This window comes from Xyrauchen texanus, chromosome 31 (genome assembly GCF_025860055.1).
Source record: "Xyrauchen texanus isolate HMW12.3.18 chromosome 31, RBS_HiC_50CHRs, whole genome shotgun sequence".
Taxonomy (NCBI): Eukaryota; Metazoa; Chordata; class Actinopteri; order Cypriniformes; family Catostomidae; genus Xyrauchen; species Xyrauchen texanus.
Window position 1 is genome coordinate 35006612 of NC_068306.1, and position 21902 is coordinate 35028513.

General features: G+C 34.7%; 1 protein-coding gene across 3 annotated transcripts in view; it reads right to left on the reverse strand.

Annotated features, from left to right (window-relative positions):
- Positions 1–715: 715 nt before the first annotated feature.
- LOC127624775 (septin-8-A-like) overlaps positions 716–21902 on the reverse strand; it is a 46269-nt gene continuing 25082 nt past the window's right edge. For 2 of the 3 annotated variants that reach the window (XM_052099648.1, XM_052099650.1), the window contains 4 exons: positions 18286–18454; positions 17984–18116; positions 15589–15758; positions 716–923 (listed from right to left, as the gene is read on the reverse strand). In XM_052099648.1, coding sequence (XP_051955608.1) covers positions 761–923; positions 15589–15758; positions 17984–18116; positions 18286–18454 — 635 coding nt within the window. In that variant the 3' untranslated portion in view covers positions 716–760. Of the gene's footprint in view, positions 924–9640; positions 11331–15588; positions 15759–17983; positions 18117–18285; positions 18455–21902 lie in introns of those variants that run through there. The other variant, XM_052099649.1, reaches the window with a different exon arrangement.

The window sequence follows — 21902 nt, forward strand, 5'->3', positions numbered from 1 at the left end:
CATAGAAAAATAAATTTCCATAAAAATTCTCAAATAAATATCCATCATATATCTCCCTGTATAAGGTCCATGCAACTCAGTCTTCCCTTTGATAAGTAATGTGAAGACACTCTCATAGTCACAGATAAAAAGGAAAAATCAAACTTCCTCAGTACAAATTGAACTATGAAAAAAGCCATGTTGATTGAATAGGAATGACATGGTTCAGTAGTCAACATGAAATCAAAATTGACACCATTTACTTTCTTAATGCACATTCCTGCTCCTATTGTGCATGTTACTTTAGTACACATTATTCAAATAAGATGTTTGTTTTCAAGTTTCATCAACCTGTAAAATCTTGCTCCTCCACTGTAAATACTAGAGCTGTCATGCCTGGTAGGCCCCCCCATTTTGAACTCCAATTGGACCAAATCCTGCTCCCCATAACTGCACATTAAACATGAAATATGTTCTGATTGGCTGTGATTGTGCCACATCGTGCAGCAGTTTTGCGTTCAGTGCAGACAGAAAAATTGCTTGTCACTGGAATCTTATCTTGTCTGGTTAGAGACAGAGACTAAAGAACACATTTCAAGATTTCACATCCCACTCATGAAGGGTATAACACATAAATAGTTTGTCAAGAGAGTTAAAATACAGACCCACACCTCTGTAGTAAGTTATTGGAGTTTGGTGTTGCTTTAATTGGTTGATAATGTGTTTTTCAGTTCCATGGCCTGTTGATGTCCAGGCAGCCTCCTCTCACATCTGCCGGATCTCAGAAGAAGCCTTGCCTCCAGGTGTCATTGTGGACCAGGCAGGTGCAGCATTGTATCGCCTGCCACCAGCTCTGGCAGTTCAAGGGCTCCATACTGGCTTTGGCTGTCATCACTTTGGAGCTTGAGAGGTTGACGCCTGATTGGTTCTCCGTTTTTACCGACCTGTTGAGGAAAGCACAGGTATGCATGAAATGTACATCAATGTGAGCATCACAAGTCTTTTTTTTGTTTTGTTTTGTTACACTTGTGCAGTGCTAATCTCATCAACTAAATTATTAAAGAAAATGTTTTTTTGATTTGGCAATGATTAAGAAGACAAAAAAGCATCATGACAATTATCATAAAATGTTTATTAAAAAAATGCTGTTGACGAAAATATGACTAGAAATAAATTATATTGCAAGATATTAACTATGTACTAACACTGCTTTTTATTTTACTTTAAGAAAGAAAAATCCAGACCGAATTGATTGCAATAATTCAGTCATTGTATGTTGGGGATTGCCCCGCTTGAGTTGTGTGAGCTGAACACCCGTGCAATGAACTTTATTAAAGGGTTAATTACCTCACGGAGTTTTTTAAATAACTAAGTTACTTAGATATTTTTTACATTTTGGGTCATGTGGTACTCTATCGCGGTTGTTTTTTGTTTTTGTTTAAAGCGATAGTTTACCCAAAAATAAGAATTCTGTCATCTTATTTACACCCACATGTTGTTCTAAACCCCTTGTAAATTGCTTTCTTCCGTGGAACACAAAAGGAGAATTATTTTTATATAATTCTCTTGTCCATAGTGGCGATGGTGGCTGCCGAGCTCAAATAAGGTACCATTTACAGCAAGTTGTCGATGTTGACTTGTGTGCTAATACTCAGTCTTCTGAAGTCATACGATAGCATTGTGTGATGAACGGAATTGAATTTTCTGCTCATGCTCAAATCAAATATGATGCATTGCACCAAGTTTGACATAGTGTGTTTACATGCACACTAATACACTAGCCTAGTTTCCGTCCACCTTTCATGCTATTTTGTTATCGACAGTGAAAATGCGAAAAATAAAATTGCGACATTTGCCGCCTTCTGCCTGTTTCCATTCAATTTTTATCGATAAAAAGGTGTGCATGATGAGGTCATGCCTAAAAAACACTGTCGCATAAGTTTTGTTTTGGCGCAAAAGAAATCTGCCCTGAAGCGGTTTCCATTCAGAAATGCGTGTTTATCGCTAATTCGCCTCCCAGACGTCCCATATTTTTTTTCCTCCTGAAGTTTTGGTAAAATGGTGAGAGTATTGAGACATTTCATTAAAATTAGCCAGTTTACTTTAATTTTAATTTCACAAATAAAAGCAGGATCGTCATGGCCCTGTTCAAGCTGGCAACCTGCACGAAGTAGTGGCTGAAACTTTCAGTCTCCATATAAGGACCATTAATCGAAAAAAAAGATGCTGTGTAATATCAGGGTTTACATATGATACATTCCTGATATTCAATATTTTGAACAATCATCTAATCAAAAGCATCACCATCACAACTGCATTATGTTCTGCATATTTCTCAAGTTTTTCCTGAATAAATAGATTTAAACTCTGGAGTCATAGGGATTACCTTTTATGCTGCCTTTTATCTACTTTTTGGAGCTTCAAAGTTTTGGTCACCATTCACTTGCATTGAATGGACCAGCAGAGCTGAAATATTCTTGTAAAAAAATGTATTTGTGTTCTGCAGAAGAAAGTAATACACTTCTGGGATTGCATGAGGGTGAGTAAATCATGAGAGAATTTTCATTTTTGCATTTACCATCCCTTTAAATGGGTTTCCTTTATTGAGGTATCTTAAACGGTTTAAAATGGCATAAACTGATCAGCACATAGATTTTTGCCCATTACCTCAATTTATTGTTGCACGTAAACACCTTTTACTGGCATTCTTACTGGCTTTTCCAATGTGTGCAAGTGTTTAGTGCATGCCTGTTTACATTTTGCTGTCAAAAGCGGAGAATAACCCGATTATTTCAAGTTTCATGTAAACGTTTTTTTTTTTGTTGTTTTTTCATGTTGTCAATTTGTTTGAATAACCGGGAACCTGCGGGTCCTTAAGTCTTAAATGTACTTTTTTTATTTGAGGCCATAAGTCTTACATATCTTAAATTACAAGAAGTCTTACATTTTGTTTGCTGTGGCATGAATGGTGAACAGACGCTCAAAATCATCTCTCTCTCTCTCGTGCATTATATAAAATAAAAAAATATTCAGATAATTAAAATGTATTACATTCTTGTGGCAGAAGAGTTAATCACTGATAAAACCATTCAAAAATCAGCTTTAGAATACAATGTATTGTTTACTACCATATTATTGATCATAAGTCAATCGTTGGCATACAGTTCACAGCAATCCATTTCACAAGTGAATTTGTCAATCAGTTTGAGATTTATTACGAGGGCTTGTTTAAGGGCCGCCAATGAACACCTGCGTCAAGACATTTTATTTTATTTTTTAGAAACAAGCCAGGGGTATACATAGTACACAATACTACAGATATATTTTACAATAATGCCAAGACATTATATTCATTACATAGTGCAATGCTTTTCAATGCTTTGGAGCTGTTGGAGGTACAAAGAGTATTTCAATAATATTTCAAGTCTTTACAAAGAAGTGCAAATAGGGGCTTTAAAGACATAAATTTACACTTGGCAAGAAAAATAAACAGATTAATCAGAAAATATTAACTTATCAAAACTGTGAAAACCAAATAAAACGTCTTTATGAAGCAAAGAAAAACTAGTTAAAATAGAGGTATGTACAAACAATTTTCTCAAATACTACAGCATGGACACATTCCCAAAAAATGTGAGGGGCAGATTCATCTACAGCATTACAGAAGGAGCAAAGTGGATCTATTTCAGGGAGCATGTTTCTTAAATACAGATTGACTGGGAAAATGGTGTAACAGTTTAAAGGACACCTCCTTTACCTATCATCAAGGTTAAGGCCGTACGACCTGCGTCAGACATGCGTGTGTCGTCTCAGGTGTGTTGCATCATAAAAATAAAATGTTTAGGTCACAGTGTCAAGTTAAATATAGTTTAATACTCAATCTTTAAACATATCTTGAGATCCCTTAGTTTGCATTTGCGCTCCTTCAAGTGTTTTGAACGCAAGAACCTTATGCATGTCTGTGTTGTGTGTCCGCTGAATGGTTGTTAATGTTTTGTTCACTGTAATAAACTATGTGTTGCTCACACAGCTGAAATTTCACTTACTGCCCTCTGGAGTAAACAGGTGGTACTACAAGCATGCATTTCTCAGGAAAGCATTGCGATTCATTGCGTTAATTTAACGCGTTGTTTTTTGTAAAATAAATCGCCCGTTAACGCGTTAAATTGACAGCCCTTTTATATTTATGTGTTATTTATATATATATATATATATATATTTTAATCTGCCAGCACACTTCTCTTTCATAATTTAATGTTAACATTTTCAACTTTAAACGGACATTAAGGTAACTGACAAGATATTTCACACAAAAATGTAAATTAGCGTCACTTACCTTCAAGCTGTTGCAAACCTGTGTCACTTTTTTTCTTATTTCAGTGGATATAAAAAGGAGATATTAGGGAGTTTCAGTCACCATTTCACTGAATGAAAAAAACTCAAGACTGTAGTCAGGCCAGCCTCCATTTGGACAAAATTTGTCAAGCTAGCCCCACATTGTTTTGCGGTATGCGTATATACTGTGCAGTACTGTAAGAGCGTGTAAGAACTGATTTCAAAATAAAAGCGGACTTCCGGTGAACATCATTTCTGTCACAGACTGCGAAATGATGTTCACCGGAAGGTCGCGTTTATTAAAAGTTTATTTTTGTTTAATATTTATTAATTTTGTTGTAGTTTTATTCATTCTTTTTTCTTTTTCCATGAATGGATGAATGGAAAAGAATGAATAAAACTACAACAAAATTAATAAATATTAAACAAAAATAAACTTTTAATAAATAATAACGCCTGCAAACTTGATTACAATGAATACATTTCCAAAGACCATCTGACTTTTAAGTACCAAAATGTCAGACTGTCATTGAGAAACTTCCTGGTTACACAGAACAATTTCACTTTCGAATGATTGTACACTACCTCAGTGTCACTCATACAATGTCAGGACCGTCTGATGTTGAATTTCAAAATTAAAGCACTCTAACATGTCATAGATAAGATGAGTTCCATCTACATTCAGACATAGACATCATATAGACTCTATATAATATCTATGCATTCAGATCAAACACAGACCAGCCCTCTTGTTTACAAAAATTTCTGCACACGCGCAGTAAGTGGTGGTTGAAAGCCCATTGACTGTTATGCTGCCTTCACGTTCTATCGTAACTATTGTAAATGTGAGTTTCCTACTGGGAAGTTGCACATGAATGACTCCAAGTCGTAATAATGACTGGGAAACTCTTGAGATAATATTGATACCTGAGATGGGAGGAGTTCTAAGCTTTCAACATGGCGAAGGAGAGTAGTTTTCTAAATGAAGCTAATTGTTAGCGCTTGCCGTTTTTGTTCATTCCTTCATGTATATCAGCAACAATTCTATGCATGGTGTACATTTCTACTCTGTTAGCTTGCTGACGATAAAAGGAATTTGTCAAATACAAGCTTTTCACGGAGTAATATCATATAATATGTATTGTGGTGTCAAAATAAAAGTACCTCAAGAAATATGGATGAATGAACACTGCGTCATCCATGTTTCCTGTTCTTTCCGATAATAAAGCACGTGAACACGACAAACTCGTAATTACCATTTCAAAAGTGGGAAGCAGGATAATTCCGATAGCACAGGAAGACGGCAATATATTTGACAGATTAGAGGATTAAATGAAAGTATGACACAAAACCATCATAAATGCAAACATATTCTTAGCGATACAATTCCTATAATGATAGGAGTTAATAACAAACATGTAATTATGTTCGCTATAAATGTTTGCTGCAAAGTTGCGAGTTGAAATGATCTCCTCAGTCCAGTCAGCTCTGTTGATGATCTTGAAGCCACAGCAGTCAATTAGAGCCCTCTGAATAATTTTTCAACAACGTAATCCAATAAAAGTTTATTTTTTGCGCATGGTTTTTGCCACCACTTCCATATTTGTCAAAGCACTGGTCTAATGAGTCATGTCTTGCTAGAAAGCAAGTGACTAAAGAGAAGGGTCACAATATAGGCTACATACTTTAAAAGAAATCATTATGAATGCATGTAGCCTGGAGTTTTAATGTTGTATTAACTTATTAACACATAAATGCACAAAAAAAAAGGTTTGCTTAAATTACATAATTTTAAATTCATCCCATCAACCATTGTAGCCAAGTACATTTTAAAAATGTTTAATGAAATACAAATCTAGTTAAAAATAATTAGTGCTTGTTTTTCCGCAATACAGTAATAAATAATTTATTTAAAAAAAAAAAAAAAAAAAGCCATATTTACCTACATCAACGTATACAAAAAAAAAAATATTTGAACCGTGTGTGCAAAACCCACTACTTCACCCAGTAACATTTTGGAATTCAGTTGTTATTTATAAAATACATTTTATAACCCAACAATTATTTATAGTTGTCCAGTTTGTCATTATAATATGATGTCGTATTAATATTATTACTTTGAGGATTTGTTGTATACAATTGTAATCTGTTTCTGTCTTATTTACTTTACTTTCACCTGGAGCTTATATTCTAATGCTGAGGCTGTATGTTATGTAGCAACATTCATAAATGACAATAAACATACAAAGCACGGCAGCCCCTCATCACACTATAGCAGAAGGTTAAAAAAACATTTCCGTTTATCAATTGCTGAACTTGTTGCAGAACAACCTGGAATAATTGTGTCCGTCCCCTCTTTGCAACCTAAACTTGTTCAGAACTTCGTGACACCTGTTCTAAATATTATCAGTCTAGACACCATTCAATGACTAATACAGAACTCTGGTGTCTTGGCACACATTGTTGAAACCTGACAGAATTTATTTATTCAGTGGTTGAATTAAGTATTATAATACAATGTGGAATAAGTTAACTCCCAATATTTTTTCATTTTTTTTTAGATCGAAAGCACAGAGTTCATTTGCTGCAAGGAGATGGTGGATGAGTACTTGACAGGTCTTGAGCTCTCTTTACCCACCAATGCAGTGTACATTCTAGACACCACCAGCATGCTGTTTTTCAGAGGATATGACATGCAGGAGGATCATGGGAACACAAACACAGCCGTCCGGGCCAGACGAGCACAGAAGGGGCATGGGGACCAAGAGATGGACTACTTCTGTGATGTTTCTGGTGCCTTATGATGGAGACACCGCAATGAAAGCAGGAAACCACAGACCTGATGATAGGAGCGTGGTTTTTCAAAATCAAATCTGTTTTCAGCTGTGCCCCCCTTCCAGTGAATAAGCCAACACATGTTTTTTGAGAAAGGTGGAAGCAGATTGAGTTGAGACTTGCACTTTCCTTTTCCTTTTATTCTGCACTTTGACTTTTTTTTTTTTTTTTTTTTATCTTTACATTACTACATAATGCTTTAATGATTATGCTTTAACAGAAATCTTAGTTAATGCCTTAAATTATACCTTGTTGTATTATGCTTTTTTTATATATATATATATTTTGTTATGTTAATAAACGGCCTTTGACATTTCATATCGTAACCTACCTTGGATATGATTTGTAGGTTTTATGTAAAATGTAACAAATGTGAAGATAACATGACATTGTGTAACCGCACGAGTTGTTTTGCTAATGTTTTTTTTTTACTATAAGCAGTGTTGTCTTCCATTTGCATTTTTAAAGGCAGCTACATGGACATTTGTTTTCCTACATGGATATTTTTTTATGTTGCTTGGGAAACATCAATGACCTGTCATGGAATAAAAACCTACCTTTTGTGCCACACTCAGTGTTTTTAAAAAATTGTGTTAATGGGTTTTTATTTCTAACAATTCAACATAATTGTAGACATGGCCCGTTGGATGATTTGAACAATAGTTTAAGTAAAATATGCTAAAATACATTTGTTCATTTATTACATCGGTCAAGTTGCATATTTTCTATTTTTAGCAAACACCAGGACAGGCTTTCCTTTCTGCATTTACTGAACATTTGATTGGAATAATGTGTGTAAATCACCATTCATGAAAAGATCGGTAAGCCAGTGGTGGAGAGAGATCTCCCCAACTGGGTTCATGAATTTGCTTTATTTGCATAGGGAATGTTAAAATCTAAAATGATATTTCCTACTGATACACTAAAAGCGAAATCGATAAAATAACCATTTTAAGACATGGTTTTGTGAAAAATATAATGGATCTGAGACTTTTGCACAGGACTGTATATTGGAGATGTGCTGGTTGTGACATCATGAAGCTGCAAAACTCATTAATTAGGTAATGCACAGATCATTTCAAATAATCTGTAAATATTTTGAATAAGTCATTCTTGCTGATCAATCCAAGTGCTCAAATCAATATTAATTTGAGAACTTCATTCCGCTACTTAGTGGTGGTGGTGTAGTGGGCTAAAGCACTGAACTTGTAATCAGAAGGTTGCCGGTTTGATCCCCACAGCCACCACCACTGTGTCCTTAAGCAAGGCGCTTAACTCCAGGTTATCTGCGGGGGATTGTCCCTGTAATAAGTGCACTGTAAGTCGCTTTGAATGAAAGTTTCTGCCAAATGTAAGTATATCACTGTCGAATCCTAAGATTTTGTTAGTGGATAGACAAGAAAACACCCGATTGAAGAGAGCACAAGACTGGTCTAATGGTAACATTTTAGCCTTTAGTATAGAGCACAAGTAAAAGTCCCATTGATTTTTTTTTTCCATAGACTAATACATTTTCAAGACTAAAATATTGTAACAAGGTTAAATGCCTTGCGCACTCCAGGCCCGGCCCCGCCCTCCTCCTTGTCACACTTATAAACTTCTAAACACAGACCTACCATGAACTCCAAGGCTGTTTAATCGATGGTGTATGCATTTGTTGAAACCAACAGTCTGCGTTATTTCAATTTCATGCTTTAAAATCAATGTTTGATTTCACGAACTACACTACCCATAATCCTGAACAGAGATCAACCTATCAGAGAACCAAGGCCAAGTAAGCACGCCAAACGTCCATCAGCGATAGCCTACTCTCATAAACAATGCGAATGATGCAATTATGTCAGTCTCCCTTCATCCTTAAACTACCTACTGTATATATTTGTGTGTATATCAGAATATTTTGCAATGAACTTGAAAATATAATGTTTCTATACTTATAATAAACAACCTAAAATCAATAGTTTTATATATTGCCATCGTATTTTATTCTATTACATCATTCGCAATGCTTAATGGGCATTTAGTTTGTGTCCTTGTGAAAGACTTATTGTGGAAATTATCAATACTAAATTTCACTGTTATTATTTATTTTCTCAATTTAATTAATTTAGTTGAATATCCCAGGTTTTGATTGGGATCCATCTATGGATAGAACCTACTATAAGTAGTCTATCAGTTAACCTTTATGTATTTATGGGCAGACCCTTTCAATATGGTGGACTTGTCAACGTATCACGGTCCATAGGAGTCCATCTGCTAATGAGGCATGTATAGAGATGTATATACATCTATGACCACAACGAGCACTCATCAAAACATTCAGAACACATTCCAGCGCTGGATCGCGCACACAAACAAAACGGAAACTTCTGCATTAGACACATACCTGACGAAAGTTATTTCAAAAGTAGTGGGGACAAAACTGACTTTGCTAAAACAATTGTTTTTTGTATATCAAACGACACATTCTAATAGATAAAGAAAATTAGGGGATTTGTTTATTTTCAATATCAGGTATTTCAACTGCTCTTACAACTTAATCAAATTGCTGTCATTGCCCTTTATGCAAATGAAGATGTCCCAGAAGTTACTTTAGATCAGACAGCCTCAGATGTTCCAGCCTCAATATTATGGCTTAAATGATACACAATATAATCTGCTTGAACACCATAAAGCCTTGTGTGCTCTACAAGTAATACAAAAAATATAATTTGCATATCTGTTGTCATTACAATAAAGTCAAAAAAGCTATTCAAATATTCACACACACTGTAGGTCCTGGATTACATTTTAAAACAGCAAGAACTTTAAAAAATGGTTTATTTAGCCATACACATGCACGCTTATATTCATAAAATCATACACATGGGCACATTACTATTTTCACTGTGCTATTGAGTTTGGCTCAGATCTTAAATACTATTATACATTATGGCAAGAGAAACATGAACTACAACCCCAGTTCTGAAAAAGGAGTGATTAGTAAATCATGTTCACCCTTTGCTATATTGAAAGCACTATAACTAAACATTATATGATGTTTCACTTTATAAATTTTTTTGTTTTTTTTAAATGTACAGTCATTTCAAATCAGATGATTGCAACATACTCCAAAAAAGTTGGGGCAATCGAGTGTTTAACATAATGATATTATGATATTAATGGATATCCATTACAGATGAAAGATGTTTTTTTAAGACAGTGACGTCTGAGGGATCAGAGATCACACACATTCAGAAATTGTTTTTCTTGCCCTTTACGCAACAAGATCTGACCAGATTCCTTGAATCTTTTAACTATATTGTGCACTGTAGAGGGTGAAATGCCCAAAATCTTCCACTTTGTCTTTGGGTATCATTGTTCTCAAAGTGCTGGATTATTTGCTGAAACATCAGTTGACGAATTGACAAGTCTCAAATGATCCTTGATCTTGAAGGACTAGGCTGATTTTGGAGCCTCCTTATATACTATGACACGATCGCCTCAACCAGTTTAACATCTCCTGTTTCACATCGCTTTGTTATTTTAAATTCTTAAGTGGCCCGGTCTCAACTTTTTTGGAGTATGTTGCAATCATCTGATTTGAAATGACTGTACATTAAAAAAAACTATGAAATTCACAGGGTGAAACATCATATAATGTTTAGTTATAGTGCTTTCAATATAGCAAAGGGTGAACATAATTTACTAATCACTCCTTTTAGTTTTTATTAGAATTTCTTTCAAAATTGGGGTTGTACTATATATGAATGTCACAATAATGACCTGAATATTATTAAGACAAATGAACAAATGGCTAGTACCAAAAACAACAGTGACCAAAAGGTGAATTTCTGTCAATTTGGACATGGAATTTCTGTCAATTTGGACAATTTTTTTAATTTAAAAAATTAAAAAAAAAAAGAGAAATAGGTCACAAAAAATAAAATGGGGTTAAGGGGGAGGACATTTTAAAAATAGTTAAAAAAAAATATATAACCTGAATGAACCTAGCAAAGGAAAACAAAGAAACTGTGGCAACAATTGAAGCAATTCAGCCACCATACACTTCTGTGGCTTCCCATCATGATCTTTGGTACTTTAACACAATGTCATGAGGAAAATGTCAAAAACAAATGCTGATGTTGCAACGATGGTGGAGGACAAGACTGTGGTCGGCCTGCGATGTGCTCTTAAATTAACTGAAAGAAAATGGACACAAAATAACCAAATGAATGACAACAAAAACAAAAAAATACATGAAGTGGATACATGCAAATAAAATATCACAAATATGACAGTCGGTGTAGTAAGAAACACAAATATTCATGCATGTTGTGATGAGATGTTGGAAATAAGCTTGAAAGACATATTGAGGTAAATAAATCTATAAATAAAAGATATATTAGATGGTTTACCCCAAAATGAAAATTCTGTCATCATTTTCATAACACCCTCATGTCAAAACATTTCACATTAGTTTTTTCATGGAACACAAAAGGAGAAATTTCAGAGAATGAACTGGTTGATGCAATTACAATGACTGTGACTGGAGTTTCAAAAGGATCCAAAAGCACCACAAAATTTACAAAAGTAGTCCATACGACTTGTGTGCACTATATTTCAAGTCTTCATAAGTCATACGATAGCCTTGTATGAGGAACAGGCCCAGATTTAATTTTTAACTTGAGAATCACTGCATTTATTGAGTCAGTGAGTTGAACTGTGAACTGAATTGTGTTGAGCACAAATGCGATAAATAGCCCTAAATGTAATTCAGGAAAGTTTTATGTTTAGGAGCAAATGTTATTACATTTAGGGCCTCTATTGTATTTATGGACCAAAAGTTAGTACATTTATGACCATTTTACATTTAGGAGCAAATGTTATTACATTTAGGGCATTAATTATACAACCACAATTCTGAAAAACAAAAAGGAGTGATTTGTAAATTATATTCACCCTTTGCTATATTGAAAGCACTATAACTAAACATTAATAGTTAACAAAACATTAACAGTGGTTCGCCCAGGGCGCCATACAATCTAGAACCGCCACTGCATTTAGGAACAAATGTTATTGCATTTAGGACCATTATTACTTTTTAATACCACAATTTACTACATTTAGGGCCTTTATCACATTAAGGGATCAAAAGATACTACATTTAGGGCCCTTATTACATTAAGACCACAAGTTATTTAGAGATTTATTACATTTAGGACAAAATGTTATTACATTTATGACCTTTATTACATTTAGGACCAAATGATATTACATTTAGGGCCACAAGTTATTATATGTAGGGCCTTTATTACTTTTAAGACCACAAGATATTTAGGGCCTTCATTACAAATAGGGCCACAACTTATTACGTGTAGGGCCTTTATTACATTTATGATATATGTGTTATAACATTTAGCACCTTTATTGCATTTAAGACCAAAAGTTATTACATTTAGGTCCTTTATTACATTTAAGACAACACATGAATTACATTTAGGGCCTTTATTACATTTGGAACCAAAAGTTATTACATTTAAGACCAAATGTTATTACATTTAGGGCCTTTATTACTTTTAAGGCCACAAGTTATTTAGGGCCTTCATTACATATAGGGCCACAACTTATTACATGTAGGGCCTTTATTACATTTGGAACCAAAAGTTATTACATTTAGAGCCTTTATTACATTTAAGACCAAATGTTATTACATTTAGGACCACTTATTACATTTGTGTCCTCTACAAACTCAATAACCAGATAAACTGATTTCGGTATTTTATGATACATTTATGGCACTTTTTCATCAGCTCTGAAAGCTACAGTTCCTATTTTTTGATGCATGGAAAAGAGCAATACATTATCTAATACATTCACCAGTACATTCTTCGAAATGTCTCCTTTTGTGTTCCATGGATTATAGGAACTTAATCGGGTTTGGAATGACATGAGGGTGAATAAATGATTATAGAATTTTCATTTTTGGGTGAACAATCCCTTTGATGGCAGCAATGATCTGGAATGAAATAAATGATTAAGTAACTTTCTTAAGACAGCAATAGAGGATGCCTGAGACATTTTATTTTCAGAACTCCAACTGAAATATATAAATAATTTAAACTTAACTTGAATATATGAATATGCAACATCCAATCAATAACCTTAAGTTATCACATTCATACACACTTGAATACATTTATGGTTAAGAGATGCTTTCCGTGGTCAGGGTTGGGGAGTAACGGAATACATGTAACAGGATTACATATTCAAAATACAAAATATAAGTAACTGAATTCCACTACAGTTACAATTCATATCATTGGTATTTAGAATACAGTTACATTCAAAAAGTATTTTGATTACTGAAGAGTAATCAAAAATGTATACATATAAATGATGCGATCCAAAGTGCATTTGAACAGCGGTGAAACACTTTCTTATGATGTGTTACATTCATACGAGCAGACAGAGATGTAAGTTTGAAGTAAGTTTGCAGCAGAAGAAATAGAAATAAACCTTGTGTAAATTGTCAGCTTTATGCTAAGCTAAAATGTTATCTCTAGCCATTTTACATGCACATGCTACAAGGCACGATAATTTTTTTTATCAAGAAAATTCATGTTGGATCATAATTTTTTTTTTTTTTTTTTTAGTAAGACCTTTGATATTAGGGCAAAAATCATATTCTTGATAATAATCTTTGTATTGTTTTCCTGTAAAAATATATAAAACAAAATCTATTTGTTTTATCTTGTTTTAGAAACAACACTGCATAAGATAATTTGTTTTTTCAGTTACCGGTAATGTATTTTTAACATGTGTATTTTGTCTTACTTGCCCTTTGAGTTTTTATAGTCAAAACAAGTGAAAAAAAATCTACCAGTGCTGAAGAAGTAATCCAAAGTATTTAGAATACATTACTGACCATGAGTAATCTAACGGAATATGTTACAAATGACATTTTACAGCATGTATTTTGTAATCTGTAGTGGAATACATTTCAAAAATACCCTCCCAACCCTGTCAGTGGTGTATCCATTTCAGGGACAAACAACAAAATGGATGCTATGTAAATGTTTGACATTGAGTAACCACAAGATGGAGATAGATACACTTAATTTGAGCTGCATATGCTCCAGAGGGAGAAGACCTAATGCATTTCATTTAATGACTCTGATTCACAAAGATCTGCAAAATCAAGTGTCATCGGTTTAATCAGTGTAATGAGTTACTAGGTGAATCCGTCAGAGCGGTTACTGAATTAACACTGGATGTTTTTTAATGACAGTGTGTAGTTAAAGAAACACATTCACAAAAAGTTTGTAATAAATATTAAATTAATAAAAAAGAATAATAAAAAAGTTCTAAAATATGTTGCATGAATGGGAGAAACATGTCAAGAAAATGTCCTGGCCCTATTTAAGCCAAAATAAAAATAAATAAATAAATAAACAAATAAAAAAAATAAATTCTTTTTTGCAAATGGAAAAGTGAAAATGAAGAAGATTTTTGGGCATTTTACCCCCAATTCTCATCACCGTAATGTGCCTGGACATTTTACTTTTATTACTCCTATTACTTTCAATTATGATTCTAATCCCATACCAAAAATGTTTTATGTATTAAAGTAAAAAAAAAAATAATAATCAGTTGTACAGTGATATTTTTACATTAAAATCAGCAACAATTAAAAGGCAGTAACAAGGGAGTATATGATGTATACAAGTAACAATGTTGTATAAATAAATACAATTTAAATCCTCTTTTTTTTTCCACATTTTGGGAAAAGGATTTCATAAAGGCCATCTTTTTTTGTTTTGTTGCATTGCATATATGAGAATTGGGGGGTAAAACCTGTATAACTGTCATTAACATAATGTTACAATGTTCCTTGTTTGTGTCTTGATTTTGGGCTAAATTAGGACCAGGACATTTTGTTGACAGGGTTAGTGAGAATCATCCAGTTAGTATTAGTATTTTTTATTTAGTATGTAGTTTGAACCATTAATAACCTTTTTTTAAAGTGGAGAAAATTACTGTGTGCACCTTTATAGACAGAGAATAAAGTGAATGTAGGATAACCAAAAACTTGTTGCAGGTGTGAGAAAAGCATGCATTTATATACTCATGCCAGTGACTGGCAACATTAGATGAAGAATTGTTTCAATCACCATTAAACAGCATGTCTAAACTATATTAACTGTATAAATTGTTATAGGCGTAACTGAATTGACCCTTTGCTAAGCTCCACCAGCAAAGTATCCAATCAGTGCAGTGTCAACACATGTGATAAATGAAATGTGTTTATAATGGTTTCATTTTCTTCTGTGTGATTTTTAAACACTAGTGGAGTATTTTGGAGTTGATTGGAACTGACTGGATTAGCCAATCAATGAAAGTTGGGGAAAAGGGGGCGTGGTAAATGAAAGAATGAGAACACAGAGCTTAAGAACTCACTTTTTCTTGTCCTTGTCCTTCTTCAGGGGCTGTGAGAGAGAGAGGGTCTCAACCGCCACCTTCCTCCTGTTGAAGGCATTCATCTCCTCCTCTAAGTCTCGTCTCTTCTCCTCCACCTTCCTCTTCTCCTCCTGGTGCATGCGCTTCAGCTGCTCAAACTTGTCGTGTAACTGAGGAGAGAAATGCATGTTATAGCTTCCCACAGAGGAGCCGACTCATGTTTTAAGAGTTTTGGCTTCTTAGAATTCCACTATACATGCTCAAAGAATGGTTCGTCCAAAAATGTAAATTGACCCTCGCTAAGCCCCACCCCCTTTGGCTACCGTTGCTCACTCTGACAAGCTTTGCAGAACTTCCCACAGAAATTAATGGGAGATTGCTGTAAAAGTCATGGTTTTTGGCCATATTTTCGGTCACTTCAAAAGAGGAAAGCATCATTTAGAAGTGATTTAACATCTAATAACATTAGCGTAAGTGAACAGAGCTGTTTATAATGTCTCACACTCACTCACTCACTCACTCACTCACACACTCACACACTCACACACTCACACACACACACACTCACTCACACATTCACTCACTCACTCACACACTCACTCACTCACTCACTCACTCACTCACTCACTCACTCACACACACACACACACACACACACACACACACACACACACACACACACACACACACACACACACACACAATGATGCTGTGAACACTTTATTTATTATTTCCTTTACAAAGACCTGAATCAATAAATAAATACATTTATGTTAAGATATTAGCTTAAATTTACTTTATACATGTTTATCTGGGAATGAGGGCTGACACAGTTTAATCCATAACATGCTTTTTTCGATATTTATTAAAGATTTGAAAAAAAAAAAAAAAAAAAAACACTGCAGGTATCGTCTCTGGGTACATCGTGTCACTATTTCAAATGACCCAGCAACAACGTTTTTTTGTTCGTTTGTTTTTTTTTTGGATCAATTCTATAAAATTCCTCTTAAATCTACTCAAACACACATAACACCCATAGACTCAAATAAAAATAGAAGCAAACGCATGTCAGAGAAATGGTGGATAGCCACAGTTGCTAAGAGAGGATTGGTCACAAGCGCTTTTAATATTGACCTGTTTCTTACCCACACCTATCATATCACTTCTGAAGACATGGATTAAACCACTGGAGTCTTATGGATTACTTGATTGCTTTTATGATGCCTTTATGTGCTTTTTGGAGCTTCAAAGATTTGGACCCTGTTAACTTGCATTGTGAGGACCAACAGAGCTGAAATATTCTTTTAAAAATCTTTGTTTGTGTTCAGGGAAGAAAGAACGTCATACGCATCTGGGATGATTTGAGGGTGAGAAAATATTGAGAATTTATATTTTTGGGTGAACTATCCCTTTAAGAACTTTTGAGAAAGATGAGTTTAAAAGTACAAAATTTAGTTTGAACCTCTGTGTTAAATTAAAGGAATATTTCCACCCAAAAAGGAAATTGATGTCATTATTTACTCACCCTCAGGTTATTCCAAACCCATATGACTTTCTATCTTCTGTGGAATGCATTTTTGATCAATATACAGACTGCTCTTTTCCATTAAATGAAAGTGAATAGGGACTGAGGCAGTAAAGCTCCAAAATTATAAGAATGCACCATATAAAAGCATCATAAAAGCGGTCCGTATGACTTCTGCGCTTTATTTCAAGTATTTTAAAGCCATTCAATCAGTCTATGTTAAGAACAGGCCAAAGTTTTAGTTGTTATTCAATAAAAATATTCCCATTCGTTTAGCTTTCAAATCAAATATGGCACCATTACACTGGAAAAATTAATCTAAACATTCTTAAAACAAGAAGTTTAAAGTAAACTTACAGTAAACAAGTACATTTATCTTGTTTTAAGAATGGTAAATTTAGGGGGAATGGGTGGTAAAGGAGATGGCTTAAAGTGGTAAAGACACTGGCTACCACCCCTGGAAAACAATAAAACAAAAACAAACAAGTAAGAAAATTATTTTTTGCAGTGTAGGTTTGACGTTAATTAAGTTTTGCCATCAACATGCTTTATTTTGCAGTCTAGACTTTAGTCCATTTCAAAGTTTCAGCAAAGGGGAACACTATCAGTGAACAACAAATTACACGTTGCTCTGTTCTTCACACAAAGCTATGGTATGGCTTCAGAAGTCGAATGAACTATTTTGTGATTTTTTTTTTTCAATTTTGGAGCTCGACAGCCCCAGTCCCAATTAGTTTCGGAACAACATAAGGGTTAATGATTGTGATGAATGTTGGACTTTCAATTTAAGTGAACTATTACTTTAAGACAGGAAATTAATTGTAGCCTGACAGAGCTTTCTGCAGTGAGAGAGCATGAGACTGGACTAACCTCTCTCTCCTTCTCCTTCAGCTCGGCCTCAGTCTCCTTCACTTTATTCACAAACATATGCCTCATCTCCTCTTCCTTCTGCTGCAGGTCTCCCAGAAACTCCTTCCTTTTGGCTTCATATGTCTCCTGAAGACTGTAGAGAAGTCATATACAGAAAGATTGTATTGCTTTTGACTGGGTAAATTGACATGTGGGGATGTACTCGCTTCATCTTGAGTAGTAGCCTTAGTGTTTCTTCTAGGAAACTAGTTCTAGAGCTAAGACAATTAGTTTCACAAGCAAATAATGTAGCAGCAACCCACCTGAAAGGCTGGCTGTCTGGGTCAGTGTCCTTAAAGCCCATCTCCTCTAGTTTACAGCGCCTGTAGAGTTCGTAGTGTCTAGCGTGAGTCTGCTCTCTCAGATCCTCCATGTTCACTCTGATCAGCATCTCCCGCAGCTTTACGAAGTCACAGTGACTCTCATTCTCCACTGCAACACACACATATGACCACTGTCAATTCACGTGGCCAACGTGACCATGACCGCTATTGACAGTTCACATCTAGTTTTCACTGCAGTGTAAAATACAAGACCACCCATTCAGTTTGAGCCCTGTACTTTAATTCAGTGTTTCTCGACTGTCGGGTCATGATGACCCAAAATGGGTCACAGGCCTGAACTGATAGGGTCGAAGACAGCTAAAAACAGTGCAAAACACAAATAATAACATGTAACTAAACATATGATTGGTCAAAGTTAAGAGAGCAATATAAATAGGCTTGTCAACTTTAAAAAAGAACGAGAAAGTGCTTTCACATCTTTTGTTGTTGACTTCAAATGTCACATGTACCATCAAGCTCTTGAGAATAAAAAGAGCTGAACATCTCAAATAATTAAGGCAAATGAAGTAGCTGTTAAGTTAGATATGAAAGACTGATTTTGGAGAAAATAAAGCCACTGTATTCACTGGAAGATTCTCCCAGGTTAATGAGCAAATATCAAATCAGAGTCTCGGATCAGTGGCTATGAAATAACGTTTCCTTTGGGAGTGGGGAAATTATTTAAATGACAGATTGCATTATCCTTAATGTTGATTCTCATTACATTTAATTACTTATTTAATTGTTCATTATTAGTTCATGTTAATTCATAGTGCATTAACTAATGTAAACAAATACAACTTTTGATTTAAAAATATATTAGTATATGTTGACTTTGTCAGTTCGAACCAGTCTGGCCATTCTCTGTTGAACTCTCTCATCAACAAGGCATTTCTGTCCACAGAAATTTTTGGCACCAGACTGTTGACATAGAGACTGTTGTGTGTGAAAATCCCAGGAGATCAACAGTTACAGAAACACTCAAACCAGCCCATCTGACACCAACAATCATCCATGAGATTATCAGCAGTGCAGTACATAAAATCATGCAGATAGTGAACGCCCACTGTTATGATTTGCTCTCTGCTCTTGATCAACAGGCTCTCTCTCATTGACATCTCACTGTTCACCATTACTGGGTGGGGCTATGGAGGTGATAAAGTACAGTAGGTTGATGTGTTGTTGTGGAAGCAGTCAGATGCAAATGTCTACCATAGTGTGACATCACAATGTGGAGGATAAAAAGAGTCATTTTGGCAGCTCTGTTTCAACAAAAGCTCTTTTTGCAGTGGGGAGGAAGTTTTGAGTTCTGAAACTTACAGTAAGTTTTTATAGCCCAATAAAATCTTGTATGACAAAAGAAAATGTAATTCCTCATGTCATGACCCCTTTAAATGGTCCTAAAAATAGGCTTTATATTCTTTAAGTAAAATATAATTTATCATTTCATTCTTTTGATTTCAAGGTGAAACAGCATTTTCTTAACACGTTTCAATAAGAGTGTCCATTTGGACTTGATTGGACACTTTCTCACAGATAACAAAGCATTTCCTGTCTGTAGAGTGATATCAGTGGGAGAGAATTCACAAAGATTGAGGAAGACAGTGTGAACAAATAATGTGCATAATTTAAGAGCAGACAAGCCAGCTTATTGGTGTCAGACAAATTTTGGGCATAACAGTTAAGTTGGTGTGAGGCAGGCCACAAATTGAGAGTTTTGTTAATACTGAAATGAACAGTAATATGAGATGTAAAAACATTAGACAACAAAACACATTATTTCCTGTCTTTTATTAATAAGGAAGAATAGCTCTCATCTGGAATGGATGTTCTGCTCCAATCAAATTCCCCATTTGAGGGCCTGAGAGCAATTTACTTTGACCCTTGAATAAACGGCCCCTGGGACCACCGTCCCCAACACACAGGCCAAAAATAGCAGAGGAAAGAAATACCAGCAGTCTCCCATCTGTCATACTGTCTGGACATCACAACTCAGCAGAGTGCGCTATGACATTTATAAAACCATTTATAAAACCATTGGCTTGGCAAGCCAATGCATCTTTTAGCTTAAAGATCAAATGGTGAAAAAAAAAGTCTAGTGTAATGTTTTTTTCATCACATAATGTTTTTTGTTTTCCACTTTTAAGAGGAAATCGATGCACAGATCAATATTTAGCAGATATGGATATATACAATGAGGTCAAAAAGTCAGAGACCATTAGTGAAAATTCTTCTATTTTGTATTGTTATCTAATTAAATGAATTTTTTTTTATTGCAAATTAGGTTTATTTCTTGTATCTTTTTTAAGAATAATATTTTACATTTTCCTAAAACTTTATTTCCATGTTTAACTGAAAATAAAAACAAAACCAATTAATTTTTTTTCAATGTAGTTTCAGACTATTGGACCCCAATGTACAGGCTGCTATTAAATCTAAATCGAAGTTTTAATGTAATTATGTAACTAAATTTTAAGCACTAATGTAACAAAATGAAAAGGAATGTGTATTATCTTTGTGATTTTTGCATTATCATATTTATCATTCTTATGTTGCAACAGAGAATGATGGAAAATACAGTTTTGTTGTGCAAGCCTGTCGCCTTATAAACCAGCTAAATGAGTAGTATTTATCATGATTCTTCATCAACAGGACCAAAAATGAATACAAATAAAACAGTGTAGTGTAAATTATGGGGGTCAAGGGGGGGTTTCCGATTCCCTGAATGCAACAGGAGACCCCCTGGAAAGCCAATTTATGCATTCTTGGGGGATCTCATTTAAAATTGAGATTAATTAAATATGACGATTAACTTTTTAACACTGTAGTATTACATACGTTTCATTTTTTCCAGTGTGATTTACTAAAACCTGACCTGAGATGGAGCAGGATATGCTATGCAGCATGTAGCCATTTAATGTGTTTTTTTTTGTTGTTTTTTTTTACAAAAAGTTGTGGAAATGTACTTCCAAGGTCAAAGTTAAGAGGAATAAGAGGCAGCTCAAATATGCATACAGTCATTTTCCAACCATTTTATTTATTCATTTATATTTTTTCAAATGGTTCATTTAAATGTCATGAGTATTCTGCTTTTTTTCCTCTTTTCTTCCCAATTTGTAATGCCCAATTCCCAATGCACTCTTAAGTCCTTGTGGTGGTGTAGTGACTCAATCCGTGTGGCGGAGGACAATTCTCAGTTTCCTCTGCTTCTGAGACCGTCAATCCGTGCATCTTATCATGTGGCTTGTTGAGCGCATTACCACGGACACATAGTGCGTGTGGAGGTTTCACGCTATTCTCTATGCACAACTTACCACGCGCCCACCGAGAGCGAGAGGGTTCATGGAATGATTTATTGATTGATGTTTTGTGATGCTATACACACACCGTCATAGAAAATGTATCTTTTAAGAGAATTTGTCACTGGTGTTATCGTCACTGGTGTTACAACCCCTGCTTCGTTTGTAAATCAAAATGAAATAATAAAATAAAAGAACAACAGTCAAGTTGTCCTTTATAGATAAAAACAATGTCAAGATGTAAAAAAAATGTGTACC